This window comes from Lipophrys pholis, assembly GCF_963383615.2.
Source record: "Lipophrys pholis genome assembly, chromosome: 7".
NCBI classification, from domain to species: Eukaryota; Metazoa; Chordata; class Actinopteri; order Blenniiformes; family Blenniidae; genus Lipophrys; species Lipophrys pholis.
Window position 1 is genome coordinate 27,869,789 of NC_137638.1, and position 21,780 is coordinate 27,891,568.

The following is a 21,780-nucleotide window of genomic DNA, read 5'->3' on the forward strand; positions in this document are numbered from 1 at the left end:
TATGGGATGTGCAGTTACAGGAAACAGAAATGAGAACGCAGCGTATCGCGAGGAGGCTCTCCTGTGCGTATTCCATCCTGCATTCCTGCAATACACATCAGGGTAATTTTTATAAGTAAGGAAAAGCCATGAAAGTGACTTCATGTTTGGGATATTACAGACAAACGTTTTGTCTTGGTGCATGCTGACACAGTGTTTGTGTTTTTCTTTGTTTCCCTTTGATTCCTCCGTTGCACCCACCTTTCATCAAGTGATTTATGAAGCAATGCTGGCTCAGCGTTGAGTGCCAGGAAACATAATGATCAATTATATCATTATAAATTATATAATGTCATTGTAATACAGCACAGGCAGCTGTCTGACTTCAAAGCCCAAAGACCCAGGTGATTCTAAATCACTTCAGGCTGATTCCTTTCAAGGCTGCGGCAATGTTCATCTGTTACACGGACTGAATGACTGGAGCGGTCCAAGCACCAGGAAAGACTCTGAAAACCCAGCCTGTGTGTACGTTTGTGTATAAACCTTCCTCTCACTCACTGTCACACACAGACAAGTCAGAAACCACACATTGTGTTTGTCCCAAGGCGGAAAATAAAACTCTCCTTCACTGTCCCTTCCTACTGTTTTTCCTACCTCACACAGTGGGGTATGGGGGGGGGGGGGGGGGGGGGGGGGGGGGGGCAACAGCTTTACTCTGAAGAAGCCACTGATGATTATCTCTCCTCTCTGTCTTTCCACTCACCACTGCTCCCTTTTTCTTTTTCTTCCCAGCGAAGTGATTTTATTTCGGAGACAGACTCACCAACAGATTTATGGTCGGCCTTTAAGACCTCTCTGCTGGAGTTTATGGAAACCATTAAACGCAGCGTTAAACCGAACTCTCTTCTCAATTCAGCGCTCTGAATCCCAGCCCTCGGTTCATACGCCAGGCTTTGTCTAACTGGTGACGTAGCTTTATTATCTGATTTATCCGACTGGTTGTGAAGCAGTAAACAACAGAGGAGGAGAGCAGGTCCTCGTGTGGGGCTTTTGACTCGTGCTTTGGATGTTGTGCTTTGACCAGGGGGACGGTAGTGATGCATGATGTGCAGGGCTTTTTAATGTGAGCAGGGGCTGGCGGGGGAAAGGAAATGTTCCTATACAGATATCCATCACTCTCAGCTCATCACCTTGCTGCCTCGTGGCCATGACATCATGGTGGGAGCGGGACCGAAACCCAAGCAGGCGATTGGTTCCTGATGTTGAGGCGGCGGCAGCCCGAAGGCCTGCAGCCGCAACATCAGCAGACCAGGCTGCGGCTCAGGGTGGTTCGGGATTTTAGCCAGAATTACTCCGCAAGGAAATGACAGAATATTTAATATATTCATGATGCCACTCACACGTTTTCTATCCTGTTACCTTCAGATTTCTTTAAACTCCAAATTTACCGAAGAGTCATTTTACTCAGTCGACACAGACGATAAAGAATCACACAGTGTATTGAATAGAAAGGTTAATATGTAGTGTTAGAGGCTCATTTATAGAACTCTGCCTTTACAGAGGTTACTACCTAAATGCAGGAAAATTATGAATAATAATATATCCAGGTCAATTCATATATGAATATAATAATCATCCAAAACATATTTAGAATTAATATTTAGAGCGCAAAAGAAACTACCGAGAGAAGAGTCGGTGCAATCAACCCCTCCCAACGGAAAAGGTTTTGTTCTACATTAATATGTAGTATGTTTGTGATATTATTAGGAAGAGTTCCATCAGTAAGTTGATTTATGTTACAGTCCTGCAGAAGATGATGAATGAGTCTTTGAAAGTAACTTAATGCACAAACTCAATAGGAAAATAAAGATTTAATTTCAAAGTTAATGTGCAAATCATCAGAATAAAATGTACGTCTAATGTCAGGACTATCCACTGAACTGAGATGCTTCCCATCTTGATCTGTATTTTACTTTTTCCTCGTCAGTAGAGCAGAATCAAGCCTGCTTTACCAGACGGTGCCCTAAAACTAGAATAAATTATTCTACAATTTTATCTACATATTCAATCATTCTAATTTATCAGTGAATATTGAATACCAGGGTACAAAATAAGATGATTCTGTGTAAGTCAGTAAGTGAAATATAAAAATATAGCCCATTCTTCTGACTTGGAGTCGAGCGTCTCTGTGGAAACAAAACACTAAACTAAAGCATGATCTGGTGCCTATTCAGTCGATGATATATGCCCTTAATTATCAAAAATGTGTTTTTGCTCTGGAAATATGAGGTGTTTGCAACACCCGTTAAGTTCAGTGCTACAGATATTTTACAGCTGTGTCCATTTATTGATTGACTCATGAACATTGGATTTGTTCTCAACTCCAAACATGTATTTGTTTAGTGAAACTGCTTCTGTACGGAGTTGAAGATCAAACTCTTGATGCATTACAGATCCCATTAGAAAAGCACTTCACTGGGTCAAGTTAGACTAATCTCTTTTTTTCTGGTCGTTTGCTTCTCTCTCGTTGGTATAGCAGCCTTTACTTTCCTCTCACTGGAGAACATATTTTACAGTACAGTAGTATTGCACAGTAGTTGTTCTCTTTTTTAATGATTCACTTTTTTTTTTTTTCATCACTGCCAGCTCATATAAGACAAACATCTTTCTTAGACACTATGAAAAAGAATAAAAGATTAAATAATTCAATGATAAAGATGTTTGGGTGAGCATGATGGGGGAGAATAGTTGCCAAAAATATAAAAAGGGCAGGATAATTTTTGCCTAAATGTAATTTTCAGTGTCATGAAAGTTCCTATTATTGTAACGAGCACGAAGCCAGATAGAATAATTCACTTGTTGATTGTTGTCGAAAGTCATAGTCCGATTTCTGTTCCACATTTTTGGAATCAGTGACATTTATTTGACTTCTCCTACCTTCAAGCAGAAAAAAAGTTTATTAATGGATAGAAAATAGTGATGAATGTGTTTAATTACAGCATTAGCATGTTAAGAATAATGTTTGCGTCGTGGATGTATTTTAAGATTGTAAACTTTATGGAAAACGTTTATTGCTATAACAAATGTTATCTGCAGTTTTCATGCCTGAAAATCTTACATATGCACTTCAAACTGCCTGAGTAGCAGGGAATCCTTTTATTTTTATTTCTTTACATTGGTGCTAAATGAGTTTTCTTTAAAGGAACAGTAAAGAAAACCACAAAACTGAAAGTTTGAAAACTCAGTGCTACTTCATCTGAATTGATGATTGAGATCAAACCAACCACATGCAGATAAGTGCAACCAGGAGGTTCATATTGTTTAAAATTCTCCTTAACACTCTCAGTATTTACACTATAAAATGCAAAACTAATACTGAGATGGTTGTTGAGCCCTGATATGCTGCGTAAATACAGCTATGAAAACGCTGCAGAGGGTCACATGACTCCAAACATTTGGACTCAAACTAATTTGCCGCCCCAGTTTCCTTCACAGCCCTTCTCCCGTCCCCAACCAGCCCGCCATGCGTCTGTCTTTCCAGCTGTTCTCCAGTGATGAATCTCCTCCAGAGCCCCAGCCCCACTCCAGCAGAGAGCCCTCTTGTAGAAAGGCCTGTGGAGGATATAATGAATTAGGTGTCTACCCAGGGTTCCCCGACCTCTGACCCATGACATCATCAATCAAGGAGGTCCTACACTTAAGTGAAGCGGTGGGCCCCAAGCCTGGAACGCTTAGCCCGGTCCCTGCCGGCAAGCAGGGGCCACTGATTTTCACTTGTTTTTATTTGTTTTCATAATCTCTCAGTGTTCGTCCCCGCTGATGTGTTTGGAAGGGATACACGACTTTGTCTATAATTTGTTTCAAACTGGAAAAGGAGAAATATGGAGCGATAAGTGAGAAGAGGACTCCAACATTGGTGAAAAACGGCCGACGTGGCCTCCGACGTGCACATATGGAAAAAATTTCTCCTCCTTGGAGCTTCTGCATGGCACCATGTTATTTCTGCAGGTATTTTCAAACTAAGGCACGACTCCATTATGTGGGTGCTGGATATGAGACGGCATGAAATGCATTGTGTCCTTCCACATGCATCTGTGAGCTCCTTTTAGGTTTTGGGGAGAAAAATCTAAATCTTGTTTGATTATTACTCTGAGGATTTGTAGATTAAAATGTGTTTTAAATTTAGATTAAATTAATTTTATTTAATAAGTGACTGTATTCAGAAACTTTCATGTTTAGTTGATGAGACTCACAGAAGACATGACTGAATAGCAGTCAAATATTTGTTGTATGATTTCGATAACTTGCATAATTATGACATTTTTAGGATTATATTTCTCATAAAAATAGAAACATGGTTGTGTTTTGAGCATTAATTTGAGAATATATGTGCAAAATGATGATGATGATGATGATGATGAATGACATGTACAATAATGCTGATGCACAAGCCAAGATGTCTAAAGGATTATTTGCATCTTCTCATGATATTGTAAGATGGTTGGACTCAGTCCTATATAGGATATAGCACAATAGTTATTTATCCTTACTGCCATTTGTAAAAAAAATAAAAAATAATAATGCAATAGACTAATATTTTAAGCTAGAAACTTCCAATTTTCAAGTATTTTAATCAGCGCCTGATGAAGAGTTATTTCATACACATTATTTAACAAGAAGACTGTTAAAGGTAAATTCTGTGTTGTCTGTTCCTTCGGTCTTCTCTCCACCTCCTCTTTACTTTCCTCTCCTTTCTCCGGCCTTCCCCTCTTTCCCCTCCAGCAGTGCCGTGATATATGAAGCCTCTAATTTTTATCAGCTCACCTTTATGTTCTCATTCAAAGAAGTGATTTACAACCCCGGCTGTGCCTCCACACACCCTCTGTGCACGGTTCATCATACACACACTCATGTAAAGGAAGTCGGCTTGCACTGAGAGGTTATCTGAGTTACCCAACAGTGCAAAGGCACCACTTTATCACCCTTTAAATGTTACACTCTTGACGTTTCCCTTTAAAAGCACACACAACCAGAGTGTGTGCTCGGCACAGGTTCCCTTCCTATGTGTTTAACAGACATTCTGTGTCCGTGCCTGTTTGTGCACGTGGTTTCATTTCATTTCATGTGATTTGAAGGATTTACTATGATGCATTCACCAGTTGTACATGTTCAGAGGTGAAATGGGGATGAAGCAGGATTAAATAGTTTAGTTTTTTGTGCGTTAGTTGGCTGTCGAAGCCTGAAATAGAAATGGAAAGTTAACAATTGTCACAGAAAATGTTCATTTGCTCATTCTTCCAATTGATCGTTCACCCATTATCTTTACCAAGGCACCATCACTTCTACATTTCATCTGAAATAGGAGTTCTAAATTCCATGTCACAGAATACATGTTTGTGTGCAAAAAGAATTTAATCAGCTCAGTGCAAATTTTTCCAATTTGCAAAATGATGACAGTGCACTTCTGCTTTACACCTCTAACAACACACTGAAAGTCATATTTTACTTCTAGTTAGTGCACCAGATTTATGCTTTTAACCTCAAAATAGAAAAAAAAAATCATGAAAAATTGTGAGAGATTTTTACCATCCTAATGCATCCATCATATTCAGGGTCATTTTTATGTAATCAAGTCATTGAACTGTCAAGATGTGCATACATTGTAGACATATTTTAAGCTATTAAATATGAAATATGAGCATATTTTATAAGTTCAAACTAAAATAAACTAATTTTTCGCCTTAAATACCACCCCGAAGCTAAATTTGACATTTCCAAGGATGGGTGCCCTTTAAAGGGGGGTAATGTGGAGGAAGCAGCTGAATAGACTACCCTCAACTAGATTTAATGTTATTTACAGTGTTGATATTTTATATTTTCCCAAACATGTTAATTCCATCTTATAAGGTTTTTATCAATTTATCATATATATTTCAGTTCTATAGGAGAGTGGTTTGAGGGCTGGTGCCTGTCTAGTTCAGCGGTCCAAACACGCATCCATACACTCGCACATAAGTACCTCACACACTGTGAAGAAGACGAAGTACCCAAAAGCCTCATTTCTACTGCGCAGTATGTGCCAGTACGGTACGGCAAAGCGCACCCAGACCTAACTCTGTTGTGCGTTCCCACCACAAAGAGTACATTTAAAATATAGGCGGGGTTGTAAACGACCACGCATATAACGTCACCACGCGACAGTGAACATCGCAGGATCAGAATGATACGCCTCCGTTCTCTGTGGCACAGCTTGGAAAACGTTCTCATTCTGAACAGCAGTGTCCGGCTCCGGCTGAACCTCCTCCTCCTGTTACCAAGAGGAGCGTCTGCATCTCGTCAGCACACCGGGATGCTGTGTAGCGCCGACGTTTCAATAAATCCAGTCAACAAAACAACCAGTGAGCACAAAGCGGAGTATATAAACAATAACGTGATTGTTTATATGTTTACACAACCTTTCACGTGAAAACGCAAAAAAATTGCGATTGTTTCAGAAAAGATTCACGTTTACGCGGCAACATTTTGAAAACAATGTCCATTTACATGAAATGGCAGAAATGCTGAAAACGATGTAGTTGACATATCAGGCCACAAGTAGGTGCTGTTAGTGGTTTTTAGTAATGAAACCACACACACATGCACAGAGAACAATACGCTATAAACATTAACAATGGTGAGAACACGGACATTCGTATGGACAGAGAACCAAGTCGGATTGTTATCCCGGTGACTGTCAACTATAAAACGACCAAGTTCCATTAGAATATGGACCGGGAGTCATGACACCACCGAGGAAACATTGTTCTTATTGTCCATCCACATGCATGTGCAGAAGAACTATTTACTACAAATGTGACAGTAGCAGCATTTCAGAGTGTTTTCACAAAGTTCCACCTTGGAATCCATTTTCACAAGTCTCCGAACTCTGCTGTTGTGTAACCAGACGCCCAAAACCCAATGAAAGGTTTCCGTTTTCACTTGAACACGTCGTGAGAACGAGGCCTCAATGCAAAGTGAACTCTGGTTCACCTGTTTGTAAGCCGAGAGTGCTTCCCACTTGACCACTGTGCGTTGCACAAACTTCAATTAAGTTTCCTTTGTCTGATAATGATTATCTTAGTGGCAAAGTTTTGAACTCGGCGGTACTGGACAGTTTGGAAACAAATAGACGGTCGGGCATAAACAGACAGCACATACTACAAAAAAAAAAAAGTTAAATGATATGTTTGAAAAATCTCACTTCCACTTGAAGAAGCCCAGCGTGCTTCCCTGTGTTTTCCCTCACGGTATTTATCTGTGCTGGCTGTGAGCTCTGCGGCGCAGCAATATGGATGAGGAGCAAAGTGAGGAGTGCTGTAATGGAGTGCTGGGAAGGGAAGGGAGCGCAGCGGGCTGACGAATGGAGCCCACAGCGTCTCTCTGAGTGTCAGCGGGAGCTTCCAGGACGATAACCTCTGCTCCTTGCAGCTTCCAGCGCTGCACAGCGGTCTCTGTGGTTTCCCCTGCACAGCTCTCATCTCACGTCTTAACTTCTTCTGTCGTTCACCCTCTTATCGTCCTCCCTCTCTCGCAGCCAGACTCGGGTCCCGGGCCCCTCCTGTTGGCTGGATACGAGGACGGGTCCTTGCTGCTGTGGGATGTAACGCAGAGGGCCAGTCTGAGCCGAGTCAAAGCCCACCCAGAGCCCGTCATGTGCCTGACCTTTGACCCCAAGCATCTGAGGGGCATATCGGGATCCTCTGAGAAGGAGCTGTCCTCGTGGATGCTGGATGAGCAGAGCAACTTTCAGGTCAGCAGAGGACACGCAGATAGAGGCAGCGCTGTTTTCTGTCAGAGACGATTCATCTCCAGGTTTCTTTATGTTCTAAATACACTTTGTGTATCATTTCTGTTCATTCGTCAGCGACCCCTCTGCGGCTCTGTGGGCTGTCGTCGTATTTCATTTCAACAGATATTCAAAGTTTGGACTGATTTTCTTAAGTTCTCATTGAAACGTTACCTTGATTTACAGTAAGCTGCTGAGTAGTGACATCTGTAAGACACTGGGCCATTAACAGGATAAAAAACATTGTACTATCTCCAACTGGCCTGCTTGAGTCAATTAGAAGTCAGTCATGAAATGTGATATTTTTTACACAGCATGACATATAAGGACATTTCTTTTACCTTAAGTGCAGATGTTTTGTTTTAGGTGTTAATCCTCTTGCGTATCTTCACTCAAATATGTCAACGAATGTGTTAGACAAGCTTTCAAGACGTTAGCGCTGAGCCATTAAACATGTCGGCTGACATTGAAAAAAAAGATTATTACAGAAAGCAGAGTTGCTAAGACTTCTAAATGTTTATTTACTGGAGCCAAAGGTAAAAACTGTGTGCTCAGCAGAAAGCTGTGATTAAGGATTACAACATGAATCGCCATTACCAGGGTAAACACACAAATCATGTTGTCCGTGGTCAATTTGAGTCTTTGTCAATTTAATAATTAATTTCTCTCCAGCACCTTCCACTGCACGCTACTGCTCGGTGGAAGGCGGTTCTTATCAGTCATGCAGAAGCCGTCATAACAGCAGGGTTCTGTTATCAGCAGCACTGTTTCAACTTTCTCGCTTATCTGTACTTTCAACAACTTATTCCATCCATCCATCTTCTGTACCGATCATCCAACTGGGAGCGGCCGCTGCACGCTGGAGCTGATCCCCGCTGGCTGCACCTTGTACTGGTCACTGCTCCGTCACTGCTCCGTCACTGCTCCGTCACTGGACAGAGGACAGACGACCACAAAGTTACATTTAGACCTTTTTTTAGTCATTTTCTATACATATTTACAACATTTTCACCCCTTTTTTTTTTTTCATCTTATTATTTAAATTTAAACTATTGATGACATGAGGTAAACATAGAATATTGGCAGGATTTCACATAAATACAAGCAGTTAAATCAAACATTTAAATATTTTGGATTTTTCAACTTGATTGTTTTTAATATTTTAGTTGTAGATTTTTGTGCTGCGGGCGTCCTCACGTGTGAAATAATTATGGCAATTCGCTTTTTAATGAGTTAATCACACAATTCTTGTAAATTAAGCCTGATAAATTGCATTTTTTTTTTTGGAATAAAATGGAATTGTTTTTAATTTGCGCCGCATGCATGCACAGTGCCAGAAAGCCTATTTTATTCCAGTTTAGTACATGTTGGCATTATAAAGATGAAATCGCGATAACGATAAATTTGCAATATAATATGCCACTCTATGAATTTTTAGTCATGGAGGATAATGATTATTTCATTTCGCATTGATTCTTGTTTTCTGCATAACTTAGTTTGTATTTTACGGAAGAGTATTAGGGCCACTAAAGATAACAAAAAATTCAGAGGCAAAAAAAACAACAAAAAAAAACCTTCATGCAAAATCAAAGCCGAGATTATTTTTTTTGCACGGTGGAAAAAACGTTTTTTTCACAGTCCGTCCATCCACATGCCAGCTCGCTTCTACAAAATGAATCGCAGGCAGTTTACTGAAGTGGTGAAAAGACGCTTCAGGACAGAATGTAGCTCATAAACACGGTGCAGTTATCATCAGTATCAGGACTAGAAGAGACAGAGCAGCCTGCTGCCTGGTTCCGTCGTGGAAGTTCATCAAGTACGAAGGACAAAGACACGGATCCTGGGCTGCTTATTTAAATGTTCTTATTAATCAAGGAAATCCATAAGCAGTAAGCAACCTTATATAGTCAGAATTAAGTGATTTAGTGTGATTTCACATCTATGGGCAAATGATGAGGGATGGATAGACGTCTCTCCGGGGAAAAAAATATCTAATGATTTTCAACTTTTTCTGAAGTGCACAAAGGTTTTGGGTTTTTTTAGCCTCCAAACTTTTTTTTTTTCTTCAGTGGCCCTAAAACGCTTCTGTAGTATTTCATTTAAAAAGAAACAGATGTATTATATTAACAGCACAGTGTTGACCTAAAGCTTTGATTCAACCCAAATAGAGAATCCATGATTTATATCATACTAAATAAATGATGCATTAATAATGTCAGTAAGACTAAATGTTCATAATAACTGATAAATGGAATGGAATTCTAATCTGTGACTGCCAGTGGGACGTGATGATGACGAGTCCAGATTTTATTTATATTTTATGAAACAGTTCAGACTTCCCAACTTTTTTAAGATTTCAAGTATTCATGTTTTTTTTTTTCACAAAAATTAAAAAATATGAAAGGGCTCATGAAAATATTTTGTAAGTATCTTGTGTTAGTGCTGTTTGGCAGTCTGGTCCCTCTACTAATCTGTTAACTAACAAGAGAGTCCCATAAAAATCCCATAAAATATCACGAAAAACAAAGGTAATGGAGAAGATGGGAGCCTTTCTCCAGGCTCGCTTGGAAAACATTAAGGGGCCAAAGAGGAAGAGGCTCAGCGGGGCTCCAGGGGCCATAAATCAGCTGCTGGTTACACAGCGTTGGCAGGGTGAGGGGCCGAGGGCCGGGCTGGGGCTGTCACTCCAGAGTCTAACCACCCACACACACACACACACACACACACACACACACACACACACACACACACACACACACACACACACACACACACACACACACACACACACACACACACACACACACACACACACACACAAAGTCACACATTAGGCCTGGATATATGTTTAAAATACCGATGACTATAGTTCTGGAAAAGCGTGGTGTTTGACTTGTTATTCTCCAGTAAGAAGAAAAAAAAATGGATGTATTCCTTCAACTATTCAAAACAAAAACAAATCTAACATCCTCTCTGTGCTCATGCTGATCTTAACACACATTTCACACATTGTTTGGAAGTTTTCCACGTTCTGCACTGAAGCCCACGGCTGAGCATCTTAAGCCACACCAGTGGAGATCACACCAGCTTTACGCTGTAATTCATTTAACATAACAGCCAACGCTTCAGAGACTTAACGCCTCATTTGAAGCTATATTTTCTCTTGATTTCATGAGCAAAAGGGAACGCTCCCATTTTTCAGCAAGCGCCCATGAATCAGGACTGAGAGGAACCTGAGGCTGATATAGTACACTCCTGCACGTTGAAGGGGTATTATTCTTTCCAAAGCTTTTTACAAATGAATGCTTGAATTAGAAATATTTGCAAAGCCCCGTTTTTTTTTTCACCCAAAATATGCGTCTAGAAAAACACTACGAAGGATTTGATTCAATATACCAAAAACAGGAGGAGAGTGGTTATTTGGTTTATTTTGCTCAAGCAACAAAATATTGATTCAGCATGTAATCCAGGATGAGGATGACAGGGAAAAAGCACAAGGAGAGGGAAAGGATCCAACAGGGGCTTTTAAATTATTCTGAAGTGCAGCTCAGTGTGACGTCCAGACAGCTATCCTCAGTTCTTCCCACAAAAGTATTTTTGTGTGGCCGGAGTGAAGGGGGCTGCAGGGAGGGGGGGAGGGGACCTGCCGGGTGGCGGACCCGGGACCCGGGTCCTGACGGACGACCCGTGAGAGGTAATAAAAATATCAAAACCTTGGAGGCCCCCTAACCAAACAAAAAACACATCTGCTGTAAAGGGAACAGTAGTTCACAGTGGGAGGCTGCAATAAAGGCTGAGGAGGCTGTAAGTGCCACAGCATCCCTCTTCCCACAAATGAACCCCGCGATGCAGTCCAGAGTGCTGGACCTGACTGGCATCGCAGACATATACCTTCTTCTCTTTTTTTTTAGGTGTGTGTGGAAAAGGGGGAGACTGAATGTGACACAACCCAGTGCAGTTTTGATTCCGTGAGGCTGAATGGCTGTGAAGTGAGCTTATCAAGGCCAGATAAAGACAGATAGCCTCAGGAACGGAGGTTAATATAATACACATGGCTCCCACAAGCTTTTATCTTCCCTTTGACCCAACTGGCCTCGTGTCGTTTCATAGTAAAGACGCATCGTACGGCGCAGGCGTGTAGTGGTTAGTAGTTTTGCCTCACAGGAAGAAATGTATTCCTGGTTTGAGTCCAGGCTGTTCTGTGCTGTTTTCATGTTCCCCCTGTGGGGTTTTTTCTCCACAAAATCATAAATATGAGGTTAATTGTCTAAACTGCCTGGAGGTGCCTGTCTTTCCTCACAGTCAGCTGGGATCAGCTCCAGTCAGATAAAGCGTTTACGGAAGATAGATGGATCAGTGGAGGCATCGTCCTTTGAGCGTGCATTTTTGGGGAATGTGTCAGGGTGAGAGCGCGAGGGCGGTGGAGCTGCTGCTCACGAGCTGCTGAGCCAAGCGGACATACACTCGGGCGGTCACTCGCGTGCATTGACAAGTGTGCTGATGGGTTTCTCCATCAGGACTGAAAAAAAGACAGAGGTCACGGACAGGAGAAAGAGAAAACGGGTACAGACAGACGAAGATTAGCAGGATAAATCAAGCATGGCTGACGGCGCGTTAGTTCTGACTGAGGCCGTTGACAGCTCTCTACAGGTGGAAGTCCTGCTCCTCATCTTCACTGCAGTGGAAAGATGTCCACACTGTCTCCTCACATTAGTCGCCTGCATGGCCTCCTTCCTGGAGCTCCAGCTCTGGCAGCCCGTCCTGCTCTGACCCGACACTCGGGTCACATCAGCTCAGCCTCGGACTGACGTACATCTGAGCAGCTCTAATAGAAATTCTGACTTTTTCATTGAGCAGTCCCCCCTCATTCCCCCGTGTCTGTTTCCTGAATGGAATCGCTCACCTGTTTGACGCATCCGTCTCCTGTCAGCCGGAGCAGAGCTCCAGCAGACAAGGTGACAAAAGGCTGTAATCTCCCCGCTGCGGAGTGTGATTCAGGGACAGGGCGTGTCAGAAATACCTGTGAAAGGCCTTCCCAGCCGCTGGGCTCGAGTGAGTGAGCGATGATGGGACGTTTCAGTAGATCGGCGTGAACACTGAGATCGGTGCCAAGTCTGAGGTGAGAGACAAAAAAGAAGCGGGGCGAGCAATGAGTGAAACTTGCCAAGTCGACGCTCGCCTTTGAACGTGGGCCGTGGCGGGGAGATGGTACAGAAGGAGGATCCTGAAGTGTGAGTTTGTGTTGGATCTGTCGCAGACCCGCAGAAAGTCTTGTGGTTCCAGCTGCAGAGCAGAGCAGAGCTGGTGGCGTCCTGACAGCTGAGAATACTGACGTTTGGACAGCAAACCTGGTGTGTGTGTGTGTGTGTGTGTGTGTGTGTGTGTGTGTGTGTGTGTGTGTGTGTGTGTGTGTGTGTGTGTGTGTGTGTGTGTGTGTGTGTGTGTGTGTGTGTGTGTGTGTGTGTGTGTGTGTGTGCTGTAACACAGGCCAGGACGGAGTGCTACAACAATAAAAAGAATGATGGCGCTCAAAGATGGATTCTGTCTGTGATGAGATGGTTAGGAAGGAAAAATGGGGCGTAAAATATACGAGCCAAGACCCCCCCCCCCCCCCCCCCCCCCATTTTGATCTAATAGATTGGATCCTGCTTTATGGAAGTCGGTTGCTTTTTCCGTAGCGTTCACTCAACTGCACAGTGGGGCTCTCGTAAGAGTACCAATGGTGATGCTTCAGAACATTCAGTCAGAAAATGTCGTTTCTTTTCCAAAAGCAAACAAGCCATGTTGAGAGTTGTCTGTCTTTTTCTTTTTTCAGTGTAGTTTTTAGACAAACTTAGGTAGAATTTTCATATTGGGGCCAGCAATCCCAAATCAATGATCAAATTAATGTTGAGGACAAGCAATAATTTGCTTTTCAAAAACATACTTTTTCAGTCTTTTGTGTTGCGCTTTGTTCCGTTTACGTCAGCAGTAAATATGCAAGTAAATATAGAGTAAATATTGTGCAGTTTTTAACCCAACTTCACACAAAGACTGAAATTACATATCCAAATAGTTTTTCTTCCCCAATATCAATATAATCCTTTGATAAAATTGATAGAACACATTTAAAAAATTGCACAAGTCACTTAAAAATATGACTCAACAGGATAATCTTACCTGTGAGACTATAACAGGACATTTTTACATGCTCCAAACGAAACAATTACCAAATACATTTCCAAAAGAAAAAAAAAACAAAATCCATGTCCAAACAACTTCTTAAAGCAGATTTCAGGAACAGTGAGATCATGTGGCTGTATAATGTTCGAGGTCAAGCGTCAAAAATAGGCATTTTTAAAGTGATAAACAGTGCTTCATATATATATATATATATAACTATAACTATTTTATAAATAGCGCCTACATTGTGTGTGACCAAAAATAATATTGCTGTTGGCTCCTATTTTCTTTATTGATTGGTCTATTGTCTCAAAAAAGTGAAAAGAATGTAAATTAGTTTTTATGTTTTCTTTTCCACAGTGTCCATGTAATATTAGGCTGAATCCAAAGGTTTTTTTTTCCAGATATATCACCTGAAAATGTCGAGTTAACGTCCAGTGGTCGACTATAACATTGCAGTTCATCACCCAACCATTTAATCAGCTAATTGTTTCAGTCTGTCACGTGGAAACGCAGAATAAACAAGGCCGCTGAGTCCTACGCGTCCACGCGAGCATTGCTCATTTTAATTTATAGCTCCTCTCTCCCTACTTTCTCAGACAGCATAAAGACGATAGGCGGCCTCGCTGAGTGACCATTACTGCCTCTCCACCAATTTACTGCTTACTACTGACCCTTTAATGAAACAAATGCCTTTTCCTGACACAAACTATGGGAAGCAAAACAAACAAAAACAGACACTTAAACCCATCATTATCAGGGCTCTAATGCAAACCAGATGGGGAGCGGTAGGGGCATACCACATACTTGAGGTAATAACAAAGCTCCAAACAATCTTTCACCCCCCCGGTTTGCCTTGTGTATCAACCTTGTTTGGCTTAAGCAGCCACACGCTGTTTCACACTCCTGTTTCACACTGATGATGGTTTGATTCTCCAAAAAAAAAGAAGAGCTGAAATGACATCATATGTCTGCTCTGAACTTTTTTTTTAAATCATTAAGATCAATGACATTCCTCCCTTCTCTCTCTCTCTCTCTCTCTCTCTCTCTCTTACATTCCACTTTATCCACTTGGGCCACGAGTACCTGGCTTATATCTTCCACATGCAGCTTGTGGATGGTTCCTGCCCGGAACAGGAGCACGCAGATAAATTCTCCTCGCATCTCCTCCCATCACAGGAGCACGCAGATAAATTCTCCTCGCATCTCCTCCCATCCAGGATCATTAGTCTCCCCAGACACAACTTATGAAGTCAATTTTACGCTGTCCGGTTTGATTTCGGCTCCACTATCCAGATGTTTGCGTCCCGTCCCGCGGTTCTGCGGAGATCCCCGGGTTGCAGGAAGAGCACGTTCGCTCCCCAGGAATGCCCACCACAGCCGAGCTCTTAGATAGTGATCTTAGCCGCCATTCGTTATAATATGTCAGAATGTTGCCCCTTTAAAAAGATTGATACAGTCCTTGGGACGCTGTAGATCACGGGGGGGGGGGGGGGGGGGGGGGGGGGGGCTGTGGCTAATCTTTAGCAGGCAGACGTTGCAGCAGCGGCGGTATTCATCGGAGCTCTTCGCCCACTGATCAGACCTTTCAGTGTGAATATAATTCATCAGACGCGCCTAAAGCAACACGATCTCGGCAGAACCGCATTTCAGCGACACCGTCTCACTCTGGCCTAACAAACTGAGACCCAGGTGACTCAAAGCCTTGCCGTGCTCGCGGAGCGCGCCCTCCCTAACTCCAAACCAAATAGTGGGACGCCGAGAGATTTACTTGTGGCCCTCGTGCCGTAATGTTTTATGGTCGATGATTGACTCCCAGGAGTCTGCGGCCGTGTTCAACAGACCTTCAGCCTCACACTTGGGACCTCAGTCGTCGGATCAGCCGATAGCCTCACTCCGTCAACGTTGGCCACATTTTGCTAGACGGCAGTGATTAATCGACTTACTGACCTAATTAGTATGTCTGTCTTTTATTTTTCCCTACAAGTGCAATCACTTTATTCATCACGCTTTTTCATACGTGTACATTTGCTGTGATAATCGGTGTCGGAGTGGTAATACATGTAAATCTGTCATTTGACACACGCAGACACCTGCCATGATCGTCTTCTCTGTGATCCGTACAGCTGCAGGACTGCGTTGTCGCTGGTCAACCCCGGGGTTTCTCAGCTGTGCATCAGGGAGGACGGAAAGCTTCTGGCATCGGCGGGCTGGGATCACCGGGTGCGAGGGTGTTCGGCTGGAAGAAGCTCCGTCCGCTGGCGGTGCTTCAGTACCACACTGACATGGTGCTCAGCCTGGCCTTCTCCGACCACCAGGATCCCAGACGACGGCTGCTGGCGGCGGGATCCCATGACCAACGGATCAGCCTGTGGTCGATATACAGCGACGCCGTCTGAGCCGCTCGGAGGTCGAAGGTCATCGCCGCTTGTTGCAAGGACTTCTGCAATAAACATCTTTTGTAAAATAAAATAAAAAGATTCAACTCACCATCATGAGGTTTGCTCATTTACAGTGTGTGTTGCTTTGAGGCTACACAAGCAGGAATGAGAGGTTTGCAGGTTTGAATCCCACAGCAGTCAGGTCACCACCCTGAGCATGACCCTTGACCCTCCGAGCGCCCCGCCGCATGATTAGTTTCATTTTAGTTCGTTTATTTTCCATCTATTCATTTTCTAAACTACTTTATTGAACTGTCGACCATGTTGGAGATGAGAGCAGGCTTCACCCTGGATAAGTAACTCGTCTAGGATTACTTTACAAGCACACTCTGTGACAGTTTTCACTCATTTTAGTTTTACACTGTTGTGTTGTGACGACAGTACAAACCACTACACCACTTTGTTCCGTGACACTTTATCCTGTCAGCATTTCTTTCTCCCAGAGCAGTGGTTTTTAAAGTGTGGGGTGAGTCTGGGAATAAATCCCGGGGGTCAGGGAGGAGGACTGAGAACAGATAGGTGAAGGGTAAAACCATTAACTATTTAATAAAACACGTTTTAACGGATACAAATTGAAATGAAATAATGGATTCACCAGAAACTAGAAGAGTTTTCTTGCCTTTGGATTCCAACAGCTATTAACAATATTATCTTATAATGTGAAAAACATTAAATCCAGTATTCAGCGTGAGAAGAAGCATGTGCAGTGTGGGAGTAGCAGAAGGTCGGAGAGGAACTGACTCATCCTCCGGTCTTGGAGGTTTTCCTGAGTGACTGATGTAAAGAGAATAAATGTAAAGATAAGATAACGTGATCAAGATGTGTTTTCTTTTTCTAAACGTAAAATATCAGCTGTGCAGACACAGTGTTTCTGCTCTCAGACCACCTGAAGTGGCTTTCAAATAGCTCATTAGGGCCCGGCTTACCCCTTTCAGCCCCGCTGTTTGCTGAAACCACATTCAATGCTCGGTGCGGCTCTGTGAATGTGTTGACTTATCTGATGGGAGATTTGCTTCAGTGGTCGTGAATTTGAGGTATACGGCGCACCTGAGCAGCTATTTAATCCTGCGTTGTTATTCTAGCAGGTTTTAGCTCGACACACAGGCCCTGCAGCCTGACCTGAGATGTATTTGTCAAACAAGGTTAATCACAGCGGGCAGAGGGGTGTTGGTTTAGTCGGGGTACTGATGAGCTCTTCTTAGTCTCTTTATCATCTGATTTTTATTGCTCATTAAAAACATGAGAAAGATCAAACACACAATGTCTGCAATTGAGTTTCATTCATATTCTTTTTTTGTTTATAAACATTTTTCTTACTAAATACAGATGTCTTTTCACAAACATGACATTTGCCCAGCAGGCGAAGGGGTCTCGTGGTGGAAGCCCCGACAAAAATAGAGAGGTGTTGTTTTCCCCCCCGTTTACTGTCTCTAATAATATCTGGGTGAGTCAATGAGCAGCATGGGAGTTACAACATCAGGCCGAGGGGCCGGGGGCCGGGGGCCCGAGCTTCAAACACTCTGCGTTCTGCTCCGTAACGACTTTGTCTCCCGGGACGATCCCGAGTGGAGAAGCTCATCACGCTGTACAGGAAAGGCCTGAGAAATCAAAGGGAGCAGACCAGCGTAGTGGCTGTGAATCATTAGTGAACAGGGGAAAGACGAGGTCATTTGCGAGACAAGCTGCTTTGCTGGGTGACGCTACTGTCACGGAAACAAAAAAAGTGTGTAGCTGCAGGTTTGGTGTGTTTTTTTTGTCCTTCTATGGTGTACTGTTTTCAGAAAAGTATTTCGAGTGAAGTAAGTTTCTATCCTGAACTTGTTGAAAATGTAATAACTACTTGAAAAACATTTTTTTTTCCTAATTGTTTTTCTGTGTGTATGACTTGTTTTTCCTTGTTCCCCGCAGAGCTCCCGCCTCTATACCTTTTGTCTGTGACCCCTCTGGTGACATCTTGCATTCATAATAGCTTCCTAACTCTCCTGTTGGCTTTGAACAAACATCGGAGGTGGCGTGGGGCCGGCTTCCGTCCATTCTCTGATAAATCAAATGCGGAGTCCATTGGTGCAGATGTCTGCGCTGAATGGAGCGGGCAGCAGCCCACCGGCCTCAGAAGTGGCTGGTGGGGTGGCGGTGCTCCTCGTAAATCACTTCATAATGGATCATTTAGGAAGTCAATAAATGGACGGGGGGACTGTCGGCACAATGGGCCTTGTGCTTCAGTTATCACCTGACGTGTGTCTTCCTTGGCCTTTAGGGTCACAGGTCAGCCGGGCTTTAGGATGGGACATCACCCGGTAAGTGTGTGTGTGTGTGTGTGTGTGTGTGTGTGTGTGTGTGTGTGTGTGTGTGTGTGTGTGGTTCCCTGAACCTTCAGTGTTGTTATTCCTCACGAAGGTGTCACACTGGGAATGATTATTTCGAAAACCGAAATGTTTAAAGAAAGAAACGAAAAAAAAAAGACCAGTTTAATGAAAATAAATCCCTCTTTCCACAAGCCAAGACCAATGTTTCTCCTCATGGTGGCGTCGATTGTATTTATTATTTCATAGGTGAATTAATACAAATGTATCTCTCGCTGTGGTGATGAGAGGTTTGGATGTTCCACCTGAAATGTCCGTCAGCAGCCTCATGAACAGCGTAAACCCTAACTTGTTTAGTATCGGGTGTGAGGCCAGTTTGGGGGTGGAAATATGCGAAACACGTGCTCTTTCCTCGCAGGAGACCACAGGTTGGTTTACCTGCTTTGTTGTTAATAACTGTTCCCCGACACTGCAGGAGGGCTGGGCCCAGCACATCAGCACCCCGACGGCCCGTCACTACAGATGTTCCAGATGCAGCCGAGCGTCAAACCATGCTTCGCGTTGCACTGTCATCCATTCTCTCTCTCTTCATATTTCAGTGGCAAGTCCTTGGCACAGGAGGAGTTTCAGATGATGGAGGTATGGAGGCCAACCACAGCAGGATGGTGTTTTAACATATTGCACATTATCATGAAGGTAATTATGTACATATATAGGAATCATATGCACTTATATACACTCATTTTCCAACAGGAAAACCATGGTGGTAGTTTTTAATATTGGGGGTTGAATTGCAATTCATGCTAAATCCTCCAGTAGGCGCAATTTCCCCAATTTTCCAGTGCTGGAGGGCTTCGTCGTCACTTCTCCCTATGAGGCATAAGTACTATGGACATCCTGTTATGCAGAGTTCATGAATGGCGAACAGAATGGGAATTGTCTCATGCACTACACTTCAAAGTATATCTGATATACTTCTACTGGGCAAACATGGAGCCTTTTTCTTTTCTATTTTAACCCTAAATTTATTTGACAACCCTCATCATGTGGAGCCAAAAGTTGTCAACTTAAGGACTCAGTAGAGAAATATAAAGGAACCTCAACAGTTTGTCCTTTCTTCTTTTAAAACTAGCCATTGCAAGGTAATGACAGTTACAAAACACTTTTCTGTAAATGGTATATTATATTGCTGTGACACTAGTGCCTTGTAGGATTAAACAATATTATATTAGAAGCTTTTATAAGAGATTTCATTAATTTTAAATATAAGTGGCAAAAAAGTATTTTGTATACTTTCCAAAAGATTTTTTGTGCCTCTATAAATATTATTAATTTATAGTGACTTAAAATGTTGCAAATGTTAAACAATAACTTCCCTTATTGCTGGAAAAATCTGAATCATTCTAATGAATTTTATTAAAAAATATTTCCCTTTGAGTTTAATAAAGCATTTCTTACAACGGATGCCTTAAAAATTATTAATTATATTTGGGATTTTATAATAATAATAATTATTATTGATGAATTTACATGAAGCATTTTGCTGATGGATCTTCATCCATTTATTTGATGTTAATAAAAAACCGTCATTCAACCACTTTTTAATGTATTTTGGGTTTGCTGCTCATTAGTTCTTCTAATGAGGCGGATCGAGCATTTTGATTGGCTGATGATGGAGATACAGGAAGTGTCCTTGTTATGGTCACTGATGCGCACTTGTATCTATTTTTAGTGTTTACGGCTCGTGGACAATCAGAAGGGGGGGGGGATCGGGGTTACTAGTTACCCTTCAATTACCCCATAGCACTTCCCGCCTTCCTTCCGGCAGCCGCAGTCCCGCGGCGGGTCACACCGGGCGGCGGGTCACACCGGGCGGCGGGTCACACCGGGCGGCGGGTCACACCGGGCGGCGGGTCACACCGGGCGGCGGGTCACACCGGGCGGCGGGTCACACCGGGCGGCGGGTCACACCGGGCGGCGGGTCACACCGCCGCTTCCCGACCAGACACCCGGAACAATAAACAGGCTGTGATGTGCTGTTTGTCATGTCAGGTAATAATAGTTTTATTTATTTTAAAGAAATAAATCTAACTATTTTTTCCCTCTTTTTATTTATGTTTTCAACTCAACATTGTAAAAAACAAAATTGTTGCACTGTGGATTTATCCATCCATCCATCCATCCATCCATCCATCCATCCATCCATCCATCCATCCATCCATCCATCCATCCATCCATCCATCCATCCATTTTCTCCACCTTATCCGTTCCGGGTGGCGGGGGTGGCAGTCTGAGCACTGTCACCCGGATCACATTGCACCGATTAAGAACCGGGTGGTGAGCCCACGGGAAGGTGGCGCCCGGCGTGGGACATGAACCCACTACCGGGGGCCTACTGTGAATTTAACAAAATTTAAATAAATATATAAATAAAAATATACTTTATTTATCACCTGTTGTCTGTAACATTTTCTCCACTTTTCCCCTCTGACAAACAATATTTTCTAGTTTATTGTTCAAAATGAAGAAAATCCTGTTCCTAATCTTTTTTATGTAGTTAAAATAAAGGTATGTTGTATTGATGAAGTTATTGAATTACTAAAAGGCTAGTCCAAGTCTGTCCACATTAAAAAAAGCTTTTTTTTTTTTTTACTTTTTTTTTTATCTTAGTTGACAATATTTTGAATCACCATTATTTTTCATTTATGATTGCAAGAAAATAGTCCCTGGAAGCTTGTATCTCATGCAACCAATTAATACTGTAATTCCAAAGAAAAACTACTTTCCACCATTGCTTATGCTTGCTCATCTGGAATTGTTGGGTATTTCCCTCTGAAAATACTTTAAAATGGCTGTGTTGTATTTTGCACAATGGAAATAAAATAGATTTAGACTGAATACTTCTTCAAAGTTACAAGGGGCCACAACAGAGGGGCTAAAAGGCCTCATGTGGCTCCAGAGCTGAGGGATCCAGACCTCCTCTATATTCCTATTCCGTTCAATGCTGGGCCTAAAGGTTTCTCATAATAAAGACTACAGTAACCACAATGCCAAAGCTTCAGCCACCGGC

At 42.6% G+C, this 21,780-nt stretch overlaps 1 protein-coding gene across 1 annotated transcript in view; it reads left to right on the forward strand.

Annotated features, from left to right (window-relative positions):
* Window positions 1–16,371, forward strand: part of gnb1l (guanine nucleotide binding protein (G protein), beta polypeptide 1-like) — a 29,817-nt gene extending 13,446 nt beyond the window's left edge. Inside the window, 4 exon segments of the mRNA XM_080466854.1 lie at window positions 7,553–7,768; window positions 16,093–16,101; window positions 16,103–16,192; window positions 16,195–16,371. Coding sequence (XP_080322980.1) covers window positions 7,553–7,768; window positions 16,093–16,101; window positions 16,103–16,192; window positions 16,195–16,365 — 486 coding nt within the window. The 3' untranslated portion in view covers window positions 16,366–16,371.
* The last annotated feature ends 5,409 nt before the right edge of the window (window positions 16,372–21,780 follow it).